The sequence below is a fragment of the Netta rufina genome (assembly GCF_964035555.1).
Source record: "Netta rufina genome assembly, chromosome: 32".
In the NCBI taxonomy this organism is placed as follows: domain Eukaryota; kingdom Metazoa; phylum Chordata; class Aves; order Anseriformes; family Anatidae; genus Netta; species Netta rufina.
In genome coordinates, this window is record NC_140156.1 from 632,203 (window position 1) to 658,162 (window position 25,960).

General features: G+C 67.8%; 1 protein-coding gene across 1 annotated transcript in view; it reads right to left on the minus strand.

Moving 5' to 3' along the window:
* Positions 1-24,901, minus strand: part of NOTCH3 (notch receptor 3) — a gene marked incomplete at its 3' end in the record, with an annotated part of 27,629 nt that extends 2,728 nt beyond the window's left edge. The window contains 26 exon segments of the mRNA XM_084304083.1: positions 802-1,038; positions 2,043-2,175; positions 3,039-3,173; positions 3,175-3,227; positions 4,061-4,214; positions 4,663-4,864; positions 5,633-5,751; positions 5,753-5,862; positions 7,032-7,184; positions 7,668-7,787; positions 8,052-8,165; positions 8,615-8,760; positions 9,726-9,918; positions 10,718-10,828; positions 11,444-11,677; positions 12,521-12,634; positions 13,627-13,740; positions 15,035-15,220; positions 16,265-16,420; positions 17,762-17,995; positions 18,829-18,951; positions 19,703-19,775; positions 19,777-19,808; positions 20,850-20,992; positions 22,616-22,697; positions 24,764-24,901. Of these exon segments, the coding sequence (XP_084160209.1) occupies positions 802-1,038; positions 2,043-2,175; positions 3,039-3,173; positions 3,175-3,227; positions 4,061-4,214; positions 4,663-4,864; positions 5,633-5,751; positions 5,753-5,862; positions 7,032-7,184; positions 7,668-7,787; positions 8,052-8,165; positions 8,615-8,760; positions 9,726-9,918; positions 10,718-10,828; positions 11,444-11,677; positions 12,521-12,634; positions 13,627-13,740; positions 15,035-15,220; positions 16,265-16,420; positions 17,762-17,995; positions 18,829-18,951; positions 19,703-19,775; positions 19,777-19,808; positions 20,850-20,992; positions 22,616-22,697; positions 24,764-24,836 (3,544 nt within the window). The 5' untranslated portion in view covers positions 24,837-24,901.
* Positions 24,902-25,960: the final 1,059 nt, after the last annotated feature.

Below are 25,960 nucleotides of genomic sequence, written 5' to 3' on the forward strand. Positions count from 1 at the left end.
CAGGGGGGGTCAGGGGGATGTGAACCCCCCCCCAAGTTCCCTGTCCCCTCATAGTCCCCCCCATGTCCCTATGCCCCCCATAGCCCCCATGTCCTTGTCCCCCCCCAGCCCCCATGTCCCTATGTCCCCCCACCGCCATGCCCCCCCCCGTGTCCCCCCATGTCCCTATATGCCCCCCATAGCCCCCTATAGTCCCCCATGTTCCCCCCCATGTCCCTATATCCCCCCCCATAGCCCCCTGTCCCTATATCCCCATGACCCCTATGACCCCCCATGACCCCCCCATGTCCCCATGTCCCCCCCCGTGTCCCCCCCCCCAAATACCGGTGCATCCAGCCCAGCATAGGCAGCAGTAGCTGCTGTCCCTCTGAACACATCCCCTATACCCCCCTGTCCCCTATATCCCCATGACCCCCCATGACCCCCATGACCCCCCAATGTCCCCATGTCCCCCCCCCCGTGCCCCCCCCCCAAATACCGGTGTATCCGGGCCGGCAGAGGCAGCGGTAGCTGTTGTCCCCCTGGACACATCCCCTATAGCCCCCATGTCCCTATATTGTCCCATGACCCCCCATGACCCCTATATCCCCATGACCCCCCCACGTCCCCATGTCCCCCCCCCCGTGCCCCCCCCCCCAAATACCGGTGTATCTGGGCCGGCAGAGACAGCGGTGGCTGCTGTCCCCCTGGATCCAGTCCCTATATCCCCCCTGTCCCTATATTGTCCCTATATCCCAATGACCCCTATGACCCCCCCACGTCCCCATGTCCCCCCCCCTCGTGCCCCCCCCCCCCCAGTACCGGTGTATCCGGGCCGGCAGAGGCAGCGGTAGCTGTTGTCCCCCTGGACGCAGGCGCGGCTGTGGCGGGGGTGGCAGGGGTGGCGGCGACACTCGTTGATGTCCCCCTCGCAGCGGGCGCCCCCAAAGCCGGGGGGGCAGGCGCAGGTGAACCCCCCCACGGCGTCCAGGCAGGTGCCGTTGTGCTGGCAGCCCGGCCCCCCCGCGCAGTCGTCCTCGTTGATCTCGCACAGGACGCCTGCGGGGGGGGGGGGGGACACGCGATGGGGGGGGGGTCACCGGGGGGGGGTCGTGGGGTCAGTGGGGTCACCAGGGGGCGTGGGGACACTGGGGGGGGGTCATGGGGATGTGGGGTGGGGGCATCACGGGGGGGCACATGGGGTGGTGAGGGTGGTGGGGTCACCGGGGGGGGGGACATGGGGTGGTGGGGGTGGTGGGGTCACCGGGGGGGGGGGACATGGGGTGGTGGCATCATGGGGGGGCACATGGGGGATGGTGGGGTCACTGGGAGTCGTGGGGACACGGGGGGGGGGGCATGGGGATGTGGGGTGGGGGCATCATGGTGGGGGGGGGCATGGGGATATAGGGTGGGGGCATCACGGGGGGGTGACATGGGGTGGTGGCGTCATGGGGGGGGCATGGGGACATGGGGGGGTGGTGGGGTCATCGGGGGGGGCGTGGGGATATGGGATGGTGGCATCAGGTGGGGGGGACATAGGGACATGGGGGGTGGTGGGGTCATCGGGGGGGGCATGGGGACATTGGGGGGGGGCACGGGGATATGGGGAGGGGGCATCATGTGGGAGGACACATGGGGCGGTGGGGGTCACCGGGGTGGGGCGTGGGGTCAGTGGGGTCACCGGGGGGGGGCGTGGGGACATGGGGTGGGGACATCATGGGGGGGGACACACATGGGTGGTGGCATCATGGGGGGGGACATGGGGGTGGTGGGGACATTGGGGGGGTCATGGGGTCGTGGGGACATTGGGAGGGTGGTGGGGTCACCGGGGGGGGCATGGGGACATGGGATGGTGGCATCATGGGGGGGGGGGACATGGCGAGTGGCAGTGACACCGGGGGGGGGGGCATGGGGTGGTGGCATCACGGGGGGGGGGGACGACATGGGACGGACGTCCATGGGGACATGGGGTCAAGGGGACACGGGGACAAGGTGACATGGGGACAAGGGGACACGGGGTCAATGGGATGGGGGCTTTTTGGGGCCGGGGGGGGGTCACGCACCCAGCGTGCCGGGGGGGCAGGAGCAGAGGTAGCCCCCCGGGAGGTCGATGCAGGTCCCCCCGTGCTGGCACGGCCGCGACCGGCACTCGGCCACCTCCAGCTCGCAGTCCTGGCCCCCGTAACCGGGGGGGCACTGGGGGGGGGACAGCGCCCGTGGGTGCCCCCCCCCAGCACCCATGGGTGCCCCCTCCAACACCCCCCAAACCCCATTCAACAAGGGCAGCACCCACGGGTGGGTCCAGTGCTCCCAGTAAGCCCTCCCAAACCGGTAGGCCCTCCAGTGTCCCCAGTAACCTCCCAGTGCTCCCAGTAACCCCTCCCAGTGACCCCAGCCCCCCCCAAACTGGGAGGCCCCCAGTGTCCCCAGTAACCTCCCAGTTCCCCCCAGTAACCCCTCACAGTGCCCCCAGACCCCCCAAACTGGGAGGCTCCCCAGTCCCCCCAGTAACCTCCCAGTGCCCGCAGTAACCCCTCCCAGTGCTCCCAGTAACCCCTCCCAGTGCCCCTAGCCCCCCCAAACTGGGAGGCCCCCCAGTGTCCCCAGTTTGGCACCGTGTCCCCAGAGGGCACCCAGGGGAGGGAGGGGGCACCCAGGGGACCCCCCCACACCCAAAATCTCCCATGGGTGCCATGGGAGCGACCCCGACCCCGCCACCTTTCTCGGGGTCACTCGGGGTCACCGCTTTCCTACGCCCCCCCCACGCTCCCCCCACCACCCGGGGGGGTCCCAAGGGTGGTTTTTTTTTGGGGGGGGGGTCCCAAGGGTGGTATTTTTTTTGGGGGGGGGTCCCAAGGGTGTCTTTTTTTTTTTGGGGGGGGTCCCAAGGGTGGTTTTTTTTTTTGGGGGGGGGGGTCCCAAGGATGGTTTTCTTTGGGGGGGGGGTCCCAAGGGTTTTTTTTTTTTTTGAAAGGGGGACCCCAAGGGTGTCTTTTTTTTTTTGAGGGGGGGTCCCAAGGGTGTTGGTTTTTTTTTTGGGGGGGGGGGGGGGCACCCACCTCGCAGTGGTACCCCCCCACGAAGCTGCGGCAGGCGGCGCCGTGGCGGCAGGGGCTGTGCTGGCAGGGGTCCGGGGGGGTCTGGCAGTAGGGCCCCCCGAACCCCCCCTGGCACAGGCAGCGGTGCCCCCCCCCCCGCCGCCGGCACGCAGCGCCCCCGGCCGTGGCACACGTGGGACACTGGCACGCCTGGGGGGGGGACACAATGGGGGGGGGGACAAGGGGACAAGGGGGGGGGCAAGGGACACACAATGGGGGGGACACAAAATTGGGGGGGGGACGTGGGGGGCACACAATTGGGGGGGCACGACGGGGGGGGTACCATGGGGGGGCGCACACACAAGGGGGGGACACACAAGGGGGGGGGACAGAGCTGAGGCGGGTGGTGGGGCTCGGTGCCCCAACCCAGTGCCCCCAGCCCCCCCAAACTGGGAGGGCGCCCAGTGTCCCCAGTAACCTCCCAGTTCCCCCAGTAACCCCTCCCAGTCCCCCCAGCCCCCCAAACTGGGAGGCCTCCCAGTGTCCCCAGTAATCTCTCCCAGTCCCCCCAGTCCCCTCCCAGTGCTCCCAGTAACCCCTCCCAGTCCCCCCAGTACCCTCCCAGTCCCCCCAGTAACCCCTCCCAGTCCCCCCAATACCCTCCCAGTCCCCCCAGCACTCTCCCAGTCCTCCCAGTAACCCCTCTCAGTCCCCCCAGTAACCCCTCCCAGTCCCCCCAATACCCTCCCAGTCCCCCCAGTAACTTCCCAGTCCCCCCAGCACTCTCCCAGTCCTCCCAGTAACCCCCCTCAGTCCCCCCAGTAACCCCTCCCAGTTCCCCCAGTAACCTCCTAGTCCTCCCAGTAACCCCTCCCAGTCCCCCCAGTAACTTCCCAGTACCCCCAGTCCCCCCAAACTCGGAGGCCTCCCAGTCCCCCCAGTAACCTCCCAGTCCCCCAGCACTCTCCCAGTAACCCCTCCCAGTAACCCCTCCCAGTCCCCCCAGCCCCCCAAACTGGGGGCCACCCCCGCCCCCCGCTGACCTCTGCGTGCGGCCACCACGGCGCAGGACACGTTGGGGACGTCGCAGCGGGGCCCCCCCCAGCCGGGGGGGCAGTGGCAGCTGATGGCTCCCCCCTCCTGCTGGCACCGGCCCCCGTTGTGGCACGGGGGGGGCTGGCACAGGTCCTGCAGGGTCTGGGGGGGGGGACATTAATTTGGGGGGGGGGGGCACCCCTTGGGTTTTGGGGGGGGGGCACCCAAGGGACCCAGCTGCTGGTGCCCGGCCCATGGGGAATTGGGGTGCTGGAACCCCATTTTTTTTTTTGGGGGGGGAGCATGGACCACAAATTTTTTTTTGGGGGGGGAAACCCCATTTGTGGGGAATCGGTTGGGGGGGGGCATGGGGTGCCCAAGTTTTGGGGTGCCTGAGCCCCCCCCCCCTGCACCCATTTAATGAGGAATTGGGGTGTTGGGACCCCAAGTATTTTTTTTTGGGGGGGGGGGCACCCCACAAATTTCTATCGAGGGCAGGTGCGCAGGGTGCCAGGCTTTTTTTCTGGGGGGGGGGGCACCCACCCCACACTCCATGACCTGGGGACGAATTATAGGGTCCCCCCCCCCCACCCAGCACCCCGGGGCTCACCTGGCACTGGGCTCCCGTGTAGCCGGGGGGGCAGAGGCAGCGGTAGGACCCCCCCGCGGCGATGCAGGTGCCCCCCCGCAGGCAGGGCTGCCCCCGGCACCCATCGGCCGGGTGCTGGCAGTGGGCGCCCGTGAAGCCGGGGGGGCAGCGGCAGCTGAAGGAGGCGACGCCGTCCACGCAGGTCCCCCCGTTGAAGCAGGAGCTGGGGGGGGGATTTTATTTTATGGGGGGGGGTGAGCAGGGCACCCATGGGTGCTGCGGGGCACCCATGGGTGCTGCATGCGGTGGAGGTTTGGGGGTGGGCGGCAATTAGGGGTGAAAAGAGTGGGGGGGTGTGTGGGTAGGGGGAGGGCACCCAAGGGTGTAGATGGGGGGGGGGGCACAGAGCACCCATGGGGGGGATGGGCACAGAGCACCCATGGGTGGGGGGGTACGGGGAGGTGAAGCTGGAGTGGGTAGGGGGAGGTTTGGGGCTGTCTGGGGGCACCCATGGGTGCAGGGGAGGTTGCTTAGGGCCACCCAAGGAGGATACCAACTTGAGGACACCCACTGCCACCTGGGAGCACCCATGGGTGCCACCACCTTCAGCTACCCCTGGGGACACTGCATGGCCTCGGTTGGGTTTGGGGCCACATGGGGTGGTGCCATGCAGCACCCATGGGTGCCCTGCTCATCCCCCCCCCCCCCCAAAAATAAAATGGGTGCCACCCCCTTTAGTTACCACTGAGGACACTGCATGGCCTCAGTTGGGGTTGAGGACACCCACTGCCACCTGGGGGCACCCATGGGTGCCACCACCTTCACCTACCACCGTGCACACCACGGCTGCCCTTGGGGCCACCTGGGGGCACCCATGGGTGCCACCACCCTCAGTCACCCCTGGAGCCACTGCACGGCCTCGGTTGGGCTTGGGACCACCTGGGGGCACCCATGGGTGCCACGGGACGGGGCGCAGCACCCTTGGGTGTACCTGTCGGTGCAGTCGGGGACGTCGTGCTGGCAGCGGGGGCCGGTCCAGCCGGGGGGGCAGGCGCAGGCGAAGCCGTTGACGTAGTCGGTGCAGGTGCCCCCGTTCTGGCAGGGCCCCCCCCCGGCACTCGTCCAGCTCGGTGCCGCAGCGCAGCCCCGTGAAGCCGGGGGGGCAGGCGCAGGTGAAGGCCCCCACCCCGTCATGGCACGAGCCCCCGTTCAGGCAGGGGTCTGGGGAGGGGGATAAATGGGGAGGGGGGCACCCCAAAATGTTCCCTGCACCCCGATAGGGTGCCTGCGCCCTGCCCCGTGCCACCCCAAAAGAGCACCCTGCACCCTGCCCCATGGCACCCAATGCAGCACCCCAAAATGTTCATAGAGGCCCGATGGGGCACCCCAAAACGCACCCTGCCCCCCTATAGGGCACCCCAATAGAGCAGCCTGACCCTATCCTATTGTACCCAATGCAGCACCCCAAAATGTGCATAAAAACCCAATGCAGCACCCCAAAACGCTCCCTGCCCCCCTATAGGGGCACCCCAATATAGCAGCCTGACCCCACCCTATTGTACCCAATGCAGCACCCCAAAATGTGCATAGCACCCCAATGCAGCACCCCAAAATGCTCCCTGCACCCTGTCCCATGGCATCCTAATGTGGCACCCCAAAATGTGCACAGCACCCCAAAATGCTCCCTGCACCCTGTCCCTTGGCACCCCAATGCAGCACCCCAAAATGTTCATAGAGCCCCAATGAAGCACCCCAAAACGCTCCCTGCCCCCCATAGGGCACCCCAATACAGCACCCTGACCCTACCCCACTACACCCAGTGCAGCACCCCAAAATGTGCATAGCACCCCAATGTGGAACCCCAAAACGCTCCCTGCACCCCAATGTGGCACCTGCGCCCTGCCCCATGGCACCCCAATGCAGCACCCCAAAATGTGCACAGCACCCCAAAACGCTCCCTGCACCCTATTGTCCTATGGCAATGCAATGCAGCACCCCAAAAATGTGCACAGCACCCCAGTGCAGCACCCCAAAACGCTCCCTGCACCCTGCCCCTTGGCACCCCAATTCAGCACCCTAAATGTGCACAGTGCCCCAAAATGGCACCCCAAAACACCCCCAGCACCCCCAATGTGACTCCCCAAAACACCCCCAGCACCCCAAAACACCCCCAGCACCCCAACGTGGCACCCCAAAACGCGCCCCCATCCCCCCCACCCCCCAGCTGTCCCACCCTGTCCCCCTCTCTGTGCCACCCCAAAACGCACCCAGCCCCCCAACAGCTCCCCCACCCCATAGCACCCCCATACGCCCCCGCAACTCTCCCAGTCCCTCTGCCCCCCCCCCCCCCCCACAAGCCCCCATCCCCTCGGGGGGGGGTCCCCGCTCACCGGGGTCGCAGTCATCGAGGTCGTGCTCGCAGGCGGCCCCCCCATAGCCGGGGGGGCAGAGGCACCCAAAGGTGCCGGGGTGGTTGGCGCAGGTGCCCCCGTGCTGGCAGGGGCTGGCCCCGCACTCGTCCACGTCCTCCTGGCACCGCTCCCCTGAGGGTGGGGAGGGGGGGCGTGGGCACCCATGGGTGCTGGGGACACCCAAGGGTGCCCAAAGGGACGTGCGGATGTGGGAGGGGGGGAAGGATCCAAGGGTGCTGGGGAGACACCCAAGGGTGCCCAAAGGGATGCGTGGATGTGGGACAGGGGGAGGAACCCAGGGATGTTGGAGGGGGGGACCCAAGGGTGCTGGGCGGGACACAAGAGGGTGTCCAAGGGTTTAGAGGGAAGGACCCAAGGGTGCTGGGGGCTCTCAGGGGTGCTGGGTGGGGACACCCAAGGGTGTCCAAGGGATGTGAAGGAAGGACCCAGGGGTGCTGGGGATGGTGGGAGGGGGGGGGACCCAGAAGGGTGGAGGGAACTTGGGGAGCACCCAGGCGGGACAGGGGCACCCAAAAAAGCTGGGGGGGGACCCAGGGTGCTGGGGGGACCCAAGCTACCAGGGAGGGACCCAGGGGCACCTCGGGGTGCTGGTACCTTGCCAGCCGGGGGGGCAGCGGCAGGTGAAGCCCCCGTAGTCGGCGGTGGGGGTGCAGGTGCCCCCATTGTCGCAGGGGTTGGGGACGCAGGGGGCCAGGACCACCTCGCACGCGCGCCCTGTGCCACCGCGGGGACACCGTCAGGATGCGGCCCACCCATGGGAGCCAGCACCCAGCACGGTGCCACCCATGGGAGCCAGCACCCGGCACGGTGCCACCCATGGGACCCAGCACCCGGCACGGTGACACCCATGGGAGCCACCAGCACCCGGCACGGTGCCACCATCACAGCACGGTCACCGTCACCCATCAGGGCACGGGACGCAGCCACCGGGCACCCAGCACCCTGCATGCCCCCCCCCCAGCACCCATGGGTGCCCACCTGTGAAGGGCAGGGTGCAGAGGCAGCGGTGGGTGCCGGCACTGCCCACGCAGGTGCCCCCGTTGCGGCACGGCCCCGAGGCGCAGGCGTCCACCTCCACCTGGCACTGGGCACCTGGGGGGGGACACGGGGACAGTTGGGGACAGCCGGGGACAGTTGGGGACATTTGGGGACAGCTGGGGACGTGGGGGGGGATGTGTGGTTAGTTGGGGATAGTTGGGGACATAGGGACATTTGGGGACATGGGGACATTTGGGGACGTGGGGGGGACGTGGGGATAGTTGGGAACAGTTGGGGACATGGGGACGTAGGGACATTGTGACATTTGGGGACTTGGGGGGGATGTGGGGACAGCTGGGGATGTGGGGGCAACGTGGGGACAGTTGGGGACGTGGTGGGGACATTTGGGGACATGGGGACCAGGGGCCAACGAGGTGTCCCCAGGGTGCGTGGAGGGGGGGGTCCCCAGGGTGTCCCGCTGGTGTTCCCGGGCTGGGCGAGGGGACAACGCCACGATCAGGGGGTGGGCAGCGGGGGGGGTCCCCGAGGTGTCCCCACCGTACCCTGGTAGCCCTGGCGGCAGGCGCAGCGGTAGCCCCCCCCCAGGGGGGTGCAGGTGCCCCCGTGGCGGCAGGGCCGCGAGGCGCAGGCGTCCCCCCGCTGGGCGCACGTGGGGCCCCCCCAGCCCGGATCACACTCGCACGAGAACCTGTGATGGGGGGGGGGGGGTAAATGTGGGTGCGGGGTGCTGGGGTGGGGGCAACAGCACCCCCATGAGTACCCAGCCCCAGCACCCATGGGCACCCCCATTGTCACCCATGGGAGCCCCCACAAGCACCCATGGGCACCCTCAGGGGCAGCCACGGACAAGCCCTTGCACCCCAGCGTGCACCCATGGGCAACCTTGGGCACCCAACATGCACCTACGGGCACCCAACGTGCACCCATGGACATTTCAGGCACCCCTGGACACCCTCTTGGGCACCCTTGGGCATCACCGATAGCCCTGGGCACCCACCCAGACACCCATGGGTAACCTCAGGCACCCCCAAGGGCACCCATGGGCAACCCTAGGCACCCAACATGCACCCATGAACAACCCTGGCCACCCAACGTGCACCCATGGGCAACCCTGGGCACCAAACATGCACCCACAGACATTTCAGGCACCCCTGGACACCCTTTTGGGCACCCACAGGCATCACGGACACCCCCAGGCACCCACCCAGACACCCACGGGCCACCGCAGGCACCCCCAAGGGCACCCATGGACAGACCCGGGCACCCCAACATGCACCTACGGGCACCCAACATGCACCCACGGACATTTCAGGCACCCCTGGGCTCCCTCTTGAGCACCCTTGGGCATCACCGATAGCCCTGGGCACCCACCCAGACACCCATGGGTAACCTCAGGCACCCCCAAGGGCAACCATGGGCAACCCTGGCCACCGAAGATGCACCCATGGGCAACCTTGGGCACCCAAAATGCACCCATGGACAATCCTGGGCACCCAACATGCACCCACGGGCTGATTTCAGGCACCCCTGGGCTCCCTCTTGGGCACCCATGGGTGCCTCATGGGCATCACGGACAGCCCCAGTCACCCACCCAGACACCCACGGGTAACCTCAGGCACCCCGTCAGCCCCACCGCGTGGCATGGGTGCTCACCCATCCCCGTGGTCACGGCAGGTGCCGTGGGTGCAGGGGCTGCTGTGGCAGGGCAGGGTGCCCGGGCGGCACTGGGCGTCGCGGGTGCCGGGCGGGCACAGGCAGGTGAAGCCGTTGGCGCCGTCCACGCAGGTGCCGCCGTCCTGGCACGGGTTCGAGGCGCACTCGTTGATCTCCACGTTGCAGCGGGGGCCTGGAGGTCGGGGGGGGGGGTGTCGGTGGGGCACCCAACTTGGGGGAGCACCCAACGGGGGTTCATAGCGTGGATGATCAATGGGGCACCCAATGGGGGCACCCAGTGTGTGCACCCAACGTAGGTGACCAACCGGGGCACCCAACGTGGTCAATCAACGGGGCGCCCAACAGGGCACCCAAGATGGGTCGTCAACGCGGCCAATCAAGAGAGGCACCCAATGTGGATAAGCAACGTGGGCACCCAGTGGGGGCACCCAAAGGGGTAATCAACATGGGCACCCAGCGGGGGCACCCAAAGGAGGTCATCAACAGGAGCACCCAATGGGGCACCCAAGATGGGTCGTCAACGTGGCCAATCAAGAGAGGCACCCAATGTGGATAATCAACGTGGCACCCAATGGGGGCACCCAAAGGGGGTCATCAACAGGAGCACCCAACACAGGCACCCAAGACAGCACCCAACACGGGCACGCAACAGGAGCACCCAAAGTGGGCACCCAACACAGGTAATCAACACGAGGACCCAACGTGGGCAAACGACAGAGGCACCCAAGGGGGGTAATCACCACAAGCACCCACCAAGGGCACCCAAAGTGGGCACCCAACACCGCAACCCCAAGCAGAGGCTGGTGGGTGCCACGGCTCCTCCAAACAGGCACCCATGGGCGCACTGGCACCAGACATCGCTCCAAGTCCCTTCCCATGGGTGACAGCCCCATGGCGGCACCCGGAGAGCAACGAGGCCACCCCAAACCCCACCGAGCACCCGATGGGCACCGAGGGCACCCAGCACCCACCCGTGAAGCCCGGCTGGCAGACGCAGTCGTAGCGGCCGATGCCGTCCTGGCACACGCCGTGGACGCAGGGGTCGCTGGCGCAGTCGTCGGGGTTCACCTCGCAGTTGATGCCTGGCACCCAAGGGTGGCAGGTGGTCAGCATCCAACCCGCCGCAGGGCCGGGCACCACCAGGCACCCAGGTGGGCCCCCGCCGGGGCTGGTTCTTGTCCCGTGCTCGGGCGGGACGTGGTGGCACCCAGTGAGTGATCGCCCCACGGTGTCACCCCCGTGACCAGGTGGGACCCAGCGCCACGTCCAGCACCCACCCCATATCCAGATGGGACCCACCAGCATCTCCACCCCATACCCCACATCCAAATGAGACCCACCACCACCTCCAACCCCCACCCAACGTCCAGATGGGACCCACCACCACCTCCAACCCCCACCCAACGTCCAGATGGGACCCACCACCACCTCCACCCCACACCCAGATGGGACCCACCAGCATCTCCAGCACCCAGCCAGTGCCCAGATGGGACCCGCCACCACCTCCACCCCCCACCCCACACCCAGATGGGCCCCACCACCACCTCCACCCCCCACCCCATGTCCAGATGGGACCCACCACCATGTCCAGCACCCAACCAGTGCCCAGTTCAGCCCCACCACCACCTCCACCCCCCACCCCGCACCCAGACGCGCACCCCCCGTCCCCTCCCCAGCCCTCCCACCCCGTCCCGTACCGGCGGTGCCGGGGGGGCAGTTGCACTGGTAGGAGGCGATGCGGTCGATGCACTTGCCCCCGTGGCGGCAGGGCTGGCTGTGGCACTCGTCCAGCTGCAGCTCGCAGCGGTAGCCGGTGAAGCCGGGGGCGCAGGCGCAGGAGAAGCTGGCGATGCCGTCCACGCAGGTGCCGTGGTGGCACGGGTCCGGCGTGCAGTCGTCCGCGTCGCGCTCGCACAGGGCGCCCTCGAAGCCTGGGGGGGGTGGGGGGGGTCAGGGGCACCCATGGGTGCAGGGCAGGCAACAGCAGGGAACATCCGTGGGTGCTGAGTTTGTAAGGGCAGGGGTGAGGGGCACTCGTTGGTGAAGGGTGGGCAATGGCAGATGAGAGGGGCACCCGTGGGTGCAGGGTGGGCAACGGCAGGGGTCAGGGCACCCACGGGTGGAAGGCGGGCAACAGCAGGGAACATCCGTGGGTGCTGAGTTTGTAATGGCAGGGGTGAGGGGCTCTCAGTGCAGGGTGGGCAACGGCAGGGGTCAGGGGCACCCATGGGTGCAGGGTTCATAATGGCAGGGGACACCCAAGGGTGCAGGGTTTGTAATGCCAGGGGTGAGGGGCACCCATGGGTGTAGGATTTGCAATGCCAGGGGTCAGGGGCACCCATGGGTGCAGAGTTTGTAATGCCAGGGGTCAGGGTTTGTCATGCCAGGGACACCCATGGGTGCAGGATGGGAACTGCCAGGGGTGAGTGGCACCAATCAGTGCAGGGTGGGCAATGCCAGGGGTGAGAGGCACCCATGGGTGCGGGGTGGGCAACAGCAGGGAACATCTGTGGGTGCAGAGTTTGTAAGGCCAGGGGTAGGGGGCACCCGTGGGTGCAGGGTTTGCAATGACAGGGGTCAGGGGCACCCGTGGGTGCAGGGTGGGCAATGGCAGGGGTCAGAGTTTGTCATGCCAGGGACACCCGTGGGTGCAGGTTGGGAACTTCCAGGGGATGTGAACACCCATGGGTGCAGGGTGTGCAATGCCAGGGACCACCCATGGGTGCAGGGCGGGCACTGCCGTGGTCCAGGAGCACCCATGGGTGCAGGCTCACCCTCGGTGCAGCGGCACTCGTAGCCGTTGGGCCGGTCGATGCACTTGGCGCCGTTCTGGCAGGGGGTGCTGGCGCACTCGTCCATGTCCGTCTGGCACGTGGGGCCCGAGAAGCCTGGGCGGGACCCCAAGTGACCCCAAAGCCAGGAGCACCCCGACCCCAAAGGGCACCAACCCCCCGAGAGCCCCTCAGCCCCAGGAGCACCCCAAATCCAAATGACCCCAAAGCCAGGAGCACCCCAACCCATGGGAACTCCAACCCTAAGAGCACCCCCAACCCCAAGGGCACCCCAAATCTAAACAAACCCAACGCCAAGGGCACCCCAAATCCAAATGAACCCCACCCCAAAAGCACCCCTAACACCAGGAGCACCCCAAATCCAAACGACCCCGATGCCAGGAGCACCCCAAGCCATGGCAACTCCAACCCTAAGAGCACCCCAACACCAAGGGCACCCCAAAAACAAACGAACCCCACCCCAGGAGCACCCCAAATCCAAATGACCCCAAAGCCATGAGCACCCCTAACCCCAGGAGCACCCCAAATCCAAATGAACCCCACCCCAGGAATACCCCAAAGCCAAAGGATCCCAACCCCAAGGGCACCCTAACCACAAGAGCACCCCAAATCCAAACGAACACAACCCCAAGGGCACCCCAAATCCAAATGAACCCAAACCCAGGAGCACCCCAAATCCAAACAACCCCAAAGCCAGGAGCACCCCAACCCATGGGAACTCCAACCCTAAGAGCACCCCCAACCCAACAGCACCCCAAATCCAAACGAACCCAACCCCAAGAGCACCCCAACCCCAGGAGCACCCTAAATCCAAACAAACCCAACCCCAAAAGCACCCCAAACCCAAGGGCACCCCAAATCCAAATGAACCCAACCCCAAAAGCACCCCTAACCCCAGGAGCACCCCAAATCCAAACGAACCCCACCCCAGGAACACCCCAAAGCCAAAGGATCCCAACCCCAAGGGCACCCCAAATCCAAACAAACCCAACCCCAAAAGCACCCCAAATCCAAACGACCCCAAAGCCAGCAGCACCGATGGGTGGGTGCGGGTGGGTGGGTGCGGGTGGGCACCCATGGGTGCTCACCGGGGGGGCAGGAGCAGGCGAAGCCGTTGACCAGGTCGGTGCAGCGGCCGCCGTTGGCGCAGGGGCTGCTCTGGCACTCGTCCACCTCCAGCTCGCACAGGGGGCCGCTGAAACCTTGGGGGGGGGGCGGGGGGCATCAGCTCCTGACCCCCCCCTGCCCGCACCAGTGCCCCCCGCCCTTCCGCAACCAGGTCCCACACCCATCCTGGGTGCCCCCCCCCCAAAAAACCCCATAACCGCACCCTAATCCTATCCCAGCACCCAGGCTTGGACCTGGACACCCCCCCCCACCGGACCCCCCCCAGCACCCACCGGCCATGCAGACGCAGGTGAAGCACCCCAGCCCCCCCAGCCCCCCAGGACTCCCCAAGGACCCCCCAGCCATGTAGATCCAGGTGAAGCACTGCAGCCCCCCTAGCCCCCCAGGACCACCCCCAGGACCCCTCAAGACCCCCCCAGCCCCCCCCCCCAGCACCCACGGGCCATGCAGATGCAGGTGAAGCACCCAGCACCCACCCAGCACCCAGCACCCACCCAGCACCCAGTGGCCTTACAGCTCCAGGCAAAGCCCCCCCATGCCCCCAGGACCCCCCAAGACCCCCCAACCCCCCCCCTCAGGACCCCCCAGCCCCCCCCCCAGCACCCACCGGCCATGCAGATGCAGATTAAGCACCCAGCACCCACCCAGCACCCAGTGGCCATACAGCTCCAGGTGAAGCCCCCCATCCCCCCAGGACCCCCCAGGCCCCCCCCCCCAGCACCCATGGGCCATGCAGATGCAGCTGAAGCACCCTCGTCCCCCCAGCACCCCAGGACACCCCCAGGATCCCCTAGCCATACAGCTCCAGGTGAAGCACCCCAGCCCTCCCAACCCCCCAGGACCCCCCAAGACCCCCCAGGACCCCCCCAGGACCCCCCAGACCCCCCCCAGCACCCACCGGCCATGCAGATGCATGTGAAGCACCCAGCACCCACCCAGCACCCAGTGGCCATACAGCTCCAGGCAAAGCCCCCCCGTGCCCCCAGGACCCCCCAAGACCCCTCAAGACCCCCCCAGGACCCCCCCCCCATCACCCACGGGCCATGCAGATGCAGGTGAAGCACCCAGCACCCACCCAGCACCCAGTGGCCATACAGCTCCAGGTGAAGCTCCCCATCACCCCAGGACCCTCCAGGACCCCCCAAGACCCCCCAAACCCCCCCCCCCCAGGACCCCCCCAGGCCCCCCCCCCAGCACCCACCGGCCATGCAGATGCAGGTGAAGCACCCTGGCCCCCCCAAGCACCCCAGGACACCCCCAGGACCCCCTAGCCATACAGCTCCAGGTGAAGCTCCCCATCACCCCAGGACCCTCCAGGACCCCCCAAGACCCCCCAAACCCCCCCCCCAGGACCCCCCCAGCCCCCACCGGCCATGCAGATGCAGGTGAAGCGCCCGATGCGGTCGAGGCAGGTGGCCTGGTTGCGGCAGGGCCCCGACAGGCACTCGTTGACGTCGCTCTCGCAGCGCGGCCCCGCGTAGCCCCGGCCGCAGCGGCACTCGAAGGAGCCCTGGGTGTTCACGCAGCGCCCGAAGTGCTCGCAGGGGTTGGCGCCTTGGGGTGGGGGGGGGAGGGGGGGTCAGCACCCACGGGTGCCCGTCCCACCCATGGGTGCCCACTGCCTCTGAGCATCCTCCAAAGCGTGGGTGGCCCCCACTCATCCTGGGGATGCTCTCTGCACGCAAATGTCCCCCTTGCGTGGCTGCCCCCCACCCATGGGTGCTCCCCCACCCATGGGTGCCCCCCCACCCATGGGTGCCCACCACCCCTGAACACCCCCCAACCTGCGGGTGCCCCCCACCCATGCTGGGGATGCTCTCTGCACACAAATCTGCCCCTCATTTGGGTGTCCCGCACCCATGGGTGCCCCCCCACCCATAGGTGCCTGCCCCACCCATGGGTGCCCACCGCCTCTGAGCATCCTCCAAAGCGTGTTTGGCCCCCACTCATCCTGGGGATGCTCTCTGCATGCAAATCTCCCCCTCATGTGGGTGCCCCCCCACCCATGGGTACCCCCCCGCCCATGGGTGCCCACCACCCCTGAACACCCCCCAACCTGTGGGTGCCCCCCCACCCATGCTGGGGATGCTCTCTGCACACAAATCTCCCCCTCATGTGGGTGCCCCCCCACCCATGGGTGCCCCCCTCTACCCATGGGTTCCCCCCGTCCCTGAGCACCCCACCAACCCATGGGTGCCCCCCCACTCATCCTGGGGATGCTCTCTGCATGCAAACATTCTCTTTGCATCGCTGCTTGCCACCCATGGGTGCCCCCCCACCCATGGGTGCTCACCATCCCTGAACACTCCCCAACCCATGGTTACCCCTCCAGCCATTCTGGGGATGATCTCTGTACACAAATCTCCCCCCTCATGTGGGTGCCCCCCACCCATGGGTGCCCCCCCCACCCACGGGTGCCTGCCCCACCCGTGGGTGCCCACTGCCTGCGAGCATCCTCCAAACCGTGGGTACCCCCCACCCATGCTGGAGATGCTCTCTGCACACAAATCTCCCCCTCATGTGGGTGCCCCACACCCATGGGAGCCCTCCCCACCCATGGGTGCTCCCCCCACCCATGGGTGCCCCCCCCCCACCCACCGATGGAGCACTCGTCAACGTCCTGGTCGCAGGCACCACCGGTGAAGCCGGGGGGGCAGGTGCAGATGGCGCGGCCGTTGACGGGGTTGGTGTCGCAGACGGCGTCCTCGTGGCACGGGTTGCTGACGCAGGCGTCATCCAGGTGGCACAGCAGCCCTACAAAAGGGGTGGGGGGCTCAGGGGGGGACCCCACAATGGGAACTGCCCCCCCCTTGGGTGCCCACCCCCAGCCAGGGTGCCCGCAGGGTGATGGCCAAGCTGTGCCAAAGGCATCCAACGCGAGCCGGAGGCACCCCGAGGCGCTCAACCCGTGCCCTGGTGCTTCTGGGGGTGCCCACCCCATAACGGGGTGCTCTTGGGGTGATGCCCACCCCATGCCACTGACACCCAACCTGCATCAGGTCCACCCCAAGGTGCCCAACCCCATGCCATGATGCTTCTGGGGGTGCCCATGGGGTGATGCCCACCCTGTACCATTGCCCCCCAGCCTGTCCCAAAGCCACCCATAGGTGCCCAACCCCATGCTGTTGACCCCCAACCCACACCAGGACCACCCCAAGGAGCCCAACCCCTTGCCACGATGCTTTTGGGGGTGCCCATGGGGTGGTGCCCCATGAAAGCACCACCCAACCTGTGCCAGGACCACCCATAGGTGCCCAACCTCATGCCATTGCCACCGTACCCACACCAGGACCACCCCAAGGTGCCCAACCCCATACCATTGACACCCAAACCACCCCAAGGCACCCACCCCTTTACACCTCTCCTCTCTGGGTGCCCACCCCATAACTGGGTGCCCATGGGGTGACGCCCACCCCATGCCATTGACACCCAACCTGCATCAGGTCCACCCCAAGGTGCCCAACCCCATGCCATGATGCTTCTGGGGGTGCCCATGGGGTGATGCCCACCCTGCACCAGTGACACCCAACCTGCACCAGGACCACCCCAAGGTGCTCAACCCCATACCACAATGCTTCTGGGGGTGCCCACCCCACAACTACGTGCCCACAGGGTGATGCCCACTCTGTGCCATTGCCACCCTACCCACACCAGGAGCACCCCAAGGTGCCCAACCCCATGCCATGATGCTTCCGGGGGTGCCCATGGGGTGATGCCCACCCTGTACCATTGCCCCCCAACCTGTCCCAAAGCCACCCATAGGTGCCCAACCCCATGCTGTTGACCCCCAACCCACACCAGGACCACCCTAAGGTGCCCAACCCCATACCATTGACACCCAAACCACCCCAAGGCACCTACCCCGCACCACCTCTCCCCTCCAGGTGCCCACCCCATAACTGGGTGCCCATGGGGTGACGCCCACCCCATGCCATTGACACCCAACCTGTGCCAGTCCCACCCTGAGGTGCCCAACCTCACGCCATTGCCACCGTACCCACACCAGGAGCACCCCGAGGCGCCCACCCCGCACCGCCTCTCCCCTCGGGGCGCCCCCCCACCCCACAACCGGGGTCCCAACCCCGCGACCCTCACCCGTCTTGCCCATGGGGCAGGCGCAGTAGAAGGAGGCGACGCGGTCGTGGCAGGTGGCGCCGTGGAAGCAGACGGCGGTGGCGCAGTCGTCGATGTTGTCGGCGCAGCTCTCGCCCGTCCAGCCGTTGACGCAGACGCAGACGTGGGCGCCCGGCGAGTTGAAGCAGGTGCCCCCGTTGTGGCAGGCGTTGGGCTGCAGCTGGCACTCGTCCACGTCCTCGGTGCAGAACTGGCCTGGGTGGGGGGGGTGGGGGGGTGGGTGGGAAAAGGGTGAGGAGGGGGGCGAGATGGCGAGGAAGGGGTTAAAGTGGCCAGGAAGGGGTTAAAACATGGTGAGGAAGGGGTTAAAATGGCGAGGAAGGGGGTAAAATATGGTGAGGAAGGGGGTAAAATAAGATGGGGAAGGGCAATGAAGGGGTTAAAATTGCCAGGAAGGGGTTAAAAGGCAAGGAAGGGGGGGTCAAAATGGCCAGGGAGGGGTTAAAATATGACGGGGAAGGGCAAGGAAGGGGTTAAAATGGCAAGGAAGGGGTTAAAATGGTCAGGAAGGGGTTAAAATATGGTGGGGAAGGGCAATGAAGGGGTTAAAATGGCCAGGAAGGGGTTAAAATATGGGGGGGAGGGCGATTAAGGGGTTAAAATGGCGAGCAAAGGGTTAAAACGGCCAGGAAGGGGTTAAAAATGGCAAGGAAGGGGTTAAAATGGCAAGGAAGGGGTTAAGGGGGGGGGGTAAAAAGTGGCCGGGGGGGGGGGTGTGAAATGGCCAGGAAAGGGTTAAAGGGGGAGGGGCGTTAAAAATGGGGAGGAAGGGGTTAAAAGGCCGGGGGGGGGGGGGTAAAAGGGCAAGGGAGGGGGGCAAAAGGACAAAGGGGGGGGTAAAAGGGCAAGAGGGGGGGTGTGACCCCCCCGGGTACCCCCCCCCCATCACCCCCCTCCCCCAGCCAGAGCACCCATGGGTGGCCGAGCATCCCCCCTAGGAGCACCCTGACCTCCCCCCGTTCCCCCCGATCCCCCCTCCTCCCCCTCCCCCCAGTTGCCCCCCCCCAGGTGCCCCCCCCCCCCGGTACCCGTCCACTCGGGGGGGCACTGGCAGTTGTAGGTGTTGACCCCGTCCACGCAGGTGCCCCCGTTCTGGCACTTGTGCCCGGGGCAATCGTCCACGTTGGTGTCACAGCCCTGCCCCGTGAACCCTTGGGGGGGGGGGGGGGGGATGGGGGGGGGTGTCAGGGTGGGGGGGGCACCCCCTTGTTAGAGGGAATCCCCCAAACCCACCGGTGTGCCCCCCCCCCCCCCCCCCCCCGTGAAAAAAATAATAACGTGATGGGGGACCCCAATGGGCACTGGAGAGCCCCAACAGTGAGGAAGACCCCCAGGGACCCCCCCAGGGACCCCCCCAAGGACCCCCCCCTCCCTTGCCAGAGAACCCCAGGGACCCCCCCCACATTGCCAGAGACCCCCCAGGGACCCCTCCCTTGCCAGAGACCCCCAGGGACCCCCCCCCATTGCCAGAGACCCCCAGGGACCCCTCCCTTGCCAGAAACCCCCAGGGACCCCCCCATTGACTCCCCCCCATTGCCAGAGACCCCCTCACCCCCCCATTGGCAGAGACCCCCTGGGATCCCCCCATGGTGACAGGGACCCCATGGACCCCCCCCCAATACCCAAGACCCCCCAGGGACACCCTCATGGTGACAGGGACTCCACAGACCCCCCCCCATCGCCAGAGAACCCCAGGAACACCCCCATAGTGCCAGCCCCCCCCCCAAACACTTTTAGGGCCCCCCACCCAGTCCCAGGGACCCCCCACGGTGCCAAGGAGCTCAATGGGTGCTGGGGACCCCAAACTCCCCCCCCCCAAAGTTGCACCCCCCAAACTGGATCACGCACCAACCCCTCCCCCCACCACCCATCAAGGGGCACCCATGGGTGCCCAGCACCCACCGGGCAGGCAGCTGCACTCGAAGCCCCCCTCCCCGAGGGGGCGGCAGGTGCCCCCGTTGAGGCAGGGCGAGGGGGGTGCAGGGGTCCGGCAGTGAGCAGGAGGGGCCTGGGGGGGGGGCAAAAGGGCGGTCAGCACCCAAGGGTGGGGCCTCGAGGGATACCTTCAGCACCCATGGGTGCCGTGGGCATCAGCAGGCACCCACGGGTCCCATCTGCACCTCCCGGGAGCCGTAAGGAAACCCGTGGGTGCCGTGAGCACCCGTGCACGTGGTAGGCTTGCCTGCTTCTACTGGGCACCCATGGGTGCTAGGGGCACCCACAGGCACCCGTGGGACCTGGCTGCACCCCTCAGGCACCCACAGGAACATCTGTCCTGTTCCCCCCACCCTGGGGTGCCCTTGAGCACCCATGGGTGCTGCAGACCTGCCTCCGTCTATTGGGCACCTGTGGGTGCTGTGGGCATTCCTGGGCACCCATGGGTGCCACGGGCATTCCTGGGCACCCATGGGAACATCGGCACCTCCTGGGTGCCCTCAAGGAACCACCGAATGTTTTGAACCCCCGTGGGCACGGCAGATCTGCTTGTGTCTATTGAGCACCCATGGGTGCTGTGGGCATCAGCAGGCACCCACGGGTCCCATGGGCATCAGTAGGCACCCAAGGGTGCTATCGACACTTCCTGGGTGTTCTCAAGGAACCACTGAATGCTTTGAGCACCCATGGGCACCAGGGGCCTGCATGGCTCCCCTGGGCACCCATGGGTGCCACGGGCATCAGTAGGCACCCAAGGGTGCCAGCAGCACCTCCTGGGTGTCCTCAAGGAACTCCTAGCTGCCTTGTGCATCCATGGGCACCTGGAGCCTGCACAGCTCCGCTGGGCACCCATGGGTGCCACAGGCATCAGTAGGCACCCAAGGGTGCCAGCAGCACCTCCTGGGTGCCCTCAAGGAACCCCCGGCTGCCTTGAGCACCCATGGGTGCCCCGCTCACCCTCAGGACCTCCCCGCACCCCTCAGGCACCCTGTGCACCCCCAGCTCCTCTCCCCCTCACCCCCTTCCACGACGGGCACCCATGGGTGCCACAGCCACTAGGGGGGCACCCTCCCACCCCTCCCACCCCCCCAGCACCCAAGGGCCCCCCACTCACCGCGGAAGCCGGGGGGGCAGAGGCAGAGGTGGCTCAGGGTGCCGTCGTGCAGGGTGCTCTGGCACAGCCCCCCATGGGTGCAGGGCGAGGGCACGCAGGGGTCCCGCAGCTGGCACCGCTCCCCCAGCGCCCCCGGACGGCACCTGCGGCACCGCACCCATGGGACCCCCCGCCGGGCCCACCACGGGACCCCCCCCCACCCCCCTCACCGGCACCCACGGGACCCCTGTGGGGTGCTTGGGACCCCCGTGGGGCACTCACACCCCCAATGGGACCCCCCTCTGGCACCCATGGGACCCTCACATTGCCTTTGGGACCCCCCCAGGACACCCATGGGACACTCACACCCCCTATGGGACCCCCCAGGGCACCCATGGGACTCTCCCAATCCCTATAGGGCCCCCCTCTGGCACCCATGGGACCCTCACACCCCCTATGGGACCACCCCCAGGGCACCCATGGGACCCTAACACCCCTATGAGACCCCCCCAGAACACCCATGGGACCCTCACATTGCCTTTGGGACCCCCATGGCAACCCCCCCAGCACCCTTAGGACACCCATGGGACCCTCACATTCCCTATGGGACACCCCCCCGGGCACCCATGGGACCCTCACACCCCCTATGGGACTCCCCCTGGCACCCATGGGACCCTCACACCCCCTATAGGAACCCCCCAGGGCACCCATGGGTCCCTCACATTGCCTATGGGACCCCCATGGCATCCCCCCAGCACCCTTAGGACCCCCATAGGACCCTCACGTTGCCTATGGACCCCCCCAGGGCGCCCATGGGACCCCCACACCCCCCTATTGGACCCCCCCAGGGCACCCATGGGGCCCTCACATTGCCTTAGGGACCCCCACGGCAGCCCCCCCAGCACCCTTAGGACACCCATGGGACCCTCACATCCCCCATGGGACCCCCCCAGGGCACCCATGGGACCCTCACACCCCCTATGTGACCCCCCCAGGGCACCCATGGGTCCCTCACACCCCCAATTTGACCCCCCCAGAACACCCATGGGACCCTCACACCCTGTATGGGACCCCCCCCGGGCACCCATGGGACCCTCACACCCCCTATTTGACCCCCCCAGAACACCCATGGGACCCTCACATTGCCTATGGGACCCCCATGGCATCCCCCCAGCACCCTTAGGACCCCCATAGGACCCTCACATTGCCTATGGACCCCCCCAGGGCACCCATGGGACCCCCACACCCCCAATTGTACCCCCCCCCCACGCCCCCCCCCCATGCCCCCCCCCCCTCGGGACCTTCACATCCCCAGCACCCACAGGACCCCCACGGGACCCCTGGGACCCCCCCCCAGGACATGGGGGGAGCGGGCGCAGGGTGCCGGGGGTGGGGGGGGCACCCTGGGAACGTGCCCCCGGGCAGCTCCCACGTCCCCCCCCCATCCTGTTCCCCCCCCCCCCCAAAACCCTGCCCGGGCAGGCAGCGCCCTGCCCGCACCCGGCCCCGCGGGCAGCGTTGGGTGGGGGGGGGGGGACATGGAGAGGGGGGGGGACCCACACCCGGCCGGCGGCGTTGGGTGCTGGGAGGGGGGGGCTCTGGGGGGGGGGGTTATGGGTTGGGGGGGGGGCACAGGGATCCTATGGGGCACCCCATGGGCAGGGCAATGGAGGGGGGGGCACGGAGCTGGTGGGGGGGCACCCATTTTGGGGAGGGGGTGGCACAGATTTTTTTGGGGGGGGGGGGGGCACGCTTTTTTTTTTTTTTTTGGGGGGGGGGGCACTCACAGGCAGGCGGTGCGGCCGTTGGGGTGCAGCACGCATTGCCCCCCGTTCTCGCAGGGGTTCGTCCCCTCCGGGCATGGCAGCACTGGATGGGGGGGGGGGGGGTCAGCCCCATAACCCCCCCCCTCCCCATATAGCCCCCCCCCCCATATAGCCCCCTGCCCCATAAATCCCAGAGCCCCAAACAGCCCCCCCCAAAAGCGGCCCCACAGATCCCTCCTTGCCCCGTGCCCCCCCCAGCCCCATTCCTGCCCCCCCCCCCATCCAAATGAGCCCCCCCCGGGGGTTAGGAAATGGGGGGGGGGGGGGGGGCAGCGGGTGTCTCTGTCCCCACCCTGACCCCACCAGCACCCTGGGGTGCCCCCTTGGGGGGTGGGGGGGTGGTGAAGAGGGGGAGGGGTGGGCTGAGCGTGGCTGCACTGCACGTGCACTGCACGCACACGGTGCACACGCACTGCACACGCACTGCACGGATGTGTTGCACGCACACTGCACACACACGGTGCACACACACTGCACACACACGGTGCACACGCACTGCACATGCACTGCATGCACATGGTGCACACTCACTGCACGTGCACTGCACACGCACGGTGCACACTCACTGCACGTGCACTGCATGCACACGGTGCACACTCACTGCATGCACGTTGCACACACACTGCATGTAGATGGCATGCACACTGCACCCGCACTGCATGCACATTGCACACACGGTGCACGGACATGGCGTGCACACTGCAGGCACTTTGCACGTGTGCCGCACGCAGATTGCACAGACATTGCACACTCACTGCATGCTCACTGCACGGACACTGCATGCACATTGCATGCTCACCATGCATAGATTGCACGCTCACTGCATGCACATTGTGCACGCACTGCCTGCAGATTGCACGCTCAGTGCACGCACGTTGCACACTCACTGCCTGCACACCACATGCTCCCTTCTTGCACACTGCATGCTCACTGCACACGCACGTTGCACGCTCACTGCCCCCGTGCACAGCGCAGCTGCGGCACACTGCACGCCCACTGCACCCCTGCACTGCACGCAGCTTGCACGCGCGTGTGCGCTGCACCCCTGCGTGCACGCGCTGCCCGGGGGCACCGCACCCCAAAATCACTGTTCCCCCCCCCAAATCGCCGCCCAACCCATAAACCCGCCCCGCCCCCCACCCCCCCGAATGCATCTGAAGCCCGGGACCCCTCCCCATCACCGCGCCCCCCCCAAAACCCCTTCCCCCTCAAATCGCTGCGCCCCCCCCTCAAACCCCAGCTCTCCCCCCCCCGGTCACTGCACGTCCCCCCCCCCCCCCCAAATCACTGCCCCGTTCCCACGCTCCGCCCCCCCCCCGGCCCGGCCCCGCGTTCCCACGGTCCCGCTGCGCCCCCCCCGCTCCCCCCCCCCACCGCGTTCCCACGGTCCCGGTTCCCCCCTCCCTCCCCCCTCAGTCCCGGTCCGGTTCCCCCCCCCCCCCCCCCCCCAACAATCCCGCGCCCCCTCCCCCGCCCCGGTGCCCCCAGCCCCGCCCCTCCCCCTCCGTTCCCACGGTCCCGGCCGGGCCCCTCCCGCGCGGTCCCGAGGCCCGGGACTGGCCCCCCCCGCTTCTCTCCCCCCCAATTAACCCGGTTGGGTCCGGGTCTCTCCGGTGCCCCCCCCCAGCTCCAACCCCGGCCTCTCTCCAAACTTTTCCGCGCCGCCCGCGGAAACTTTTCACCCCCCCCCCCCCCCCCCCCAACATCCCCCCCTCGGGGTCCAACCGGGCCGAACCGGGCCGATCCGGGCCAGCTCCGTCCCCCCCCCCCCCCCCCCATCCCTCTTTTGTCCCGGTTCGGCCCGATCCTTTCGGTGGCGGAGCAGCAAAAGGGGGCTTCCCCCCCCTACCCCCCCCTCCGCTTTTTGGCCCGGTTCGGCCCGGTTTGACCCCGTTTCACCCCGTTTGTCCCAGTTTGACCCCGTTCGGCCCAGTTCGGCCCGGTTCGGTGGGTCCCGGAGCCTCCCCCGCCGCTCCCCCCCTCCCTTGGCACGCTTCAGCCCGGTTCGGCCCCGCTCCGCTCCCCACCCCCTCCACCCCCCCCCCCCCTTCGCCCCCTACCCTTTTTAGCCCGGTTCGGCCCCGTTCAGCCCGGTTCGGCCCCGCTCACCTGCGGCCGCCCCGAGGTGCAGCAGCAGCAGCAGCAGCACCAGGCTCGGGGGCTCCCCCGGAGCCCGGCCCATGGCGCCCCCCCCCCGTTACCGAGCCATGGAGGGAGGGGGCCCGCTTGGGCCCGGTTCGGCTCGGCTCGGCCCGGTCTCGTTCCGCGGCTCCGCGCCGGCCCCGGGAAACTTCGCAGCGGCTCCCGCCCCCCCCCCCCCCGAGCCCCCCCCCTTCCCAAAATAAGCCCCGCCCCCCCGGGGAGGAGCCACACGGGGCTTTTTTTTTTTTTTTTTTTTTTTTTTTTTGGGGGGGGGGGCGAAACCGTGCGGGGCTGACCCGGGACAAAACCGGGCCCGACCCCCCCCCCAAAAAAAAAAACCGCCCCCCCCCCCACCATTGGGTCCCTCACCTCACAAGGCGGGGATTGGGCTTGGGAAGGGGAGGGGGGGGTGAAAGGTGGGGGGGGGCTGGTGGGGGAGGGGGTGCGGGAGGGGTGGGGGAGGGGCATGCAGCTGTTCTCCCCCCCCCCATCGCCCCCCCCCCCCCCCGCCCTGATGTTTGCAGCAGCTGCAGGGCCCGGGGCCAGCGAGGGGCCCCGAGAGGGGGGCGCAGGATGGGCACGGAGCCCCCCCCCACCTCAAGGGACCCCCCACCCCTAAGGGGCCCTCCCCCACCAAGGGACCCCCTCCCCACCATGGGGTATCCCCCCCCCCCGCAGGGAGACCCCCCCCCCCCATCCCAAACCCCTAATGGGACACCCCCCCCAGCGGGGAACCCCCCCCCCCCCCCCTCGGTAATGAGAATCCCCCCCCCAAGTGGTCACCCCCCCCGCCAAGGTTGTCCCCCCCCCGAAATTCATTTTTTGCCCCAAAAGCTGCCCGGGCACATTCCAGCGCGGGGCCAGGCTGGCATTGTCACCCAGGGGTGCCATTGTCACGGGGGGGGGGGGGGCACCTGGCACCCCTGGGTGGGGGCTGGCGCTGCCACCCGCGGCTGGCATCGGCCCCTGGGGCTGGCATTGGCACCCATGGGTGCTGCGGTTGCCAGGAGGGCGCAGCGTGGGTGCAGCGTGGGGTCCCCATGTGTGCCCCCCCCCCCCCCCCCCAAGCAGCCCCCAGCCACTGGCGTCACCGCACTTTTATTTAGGGCACTTGGGGACAGAAGGCACCAGATGTGGGGGTCCCCATCCAGACATCGGGGTCCC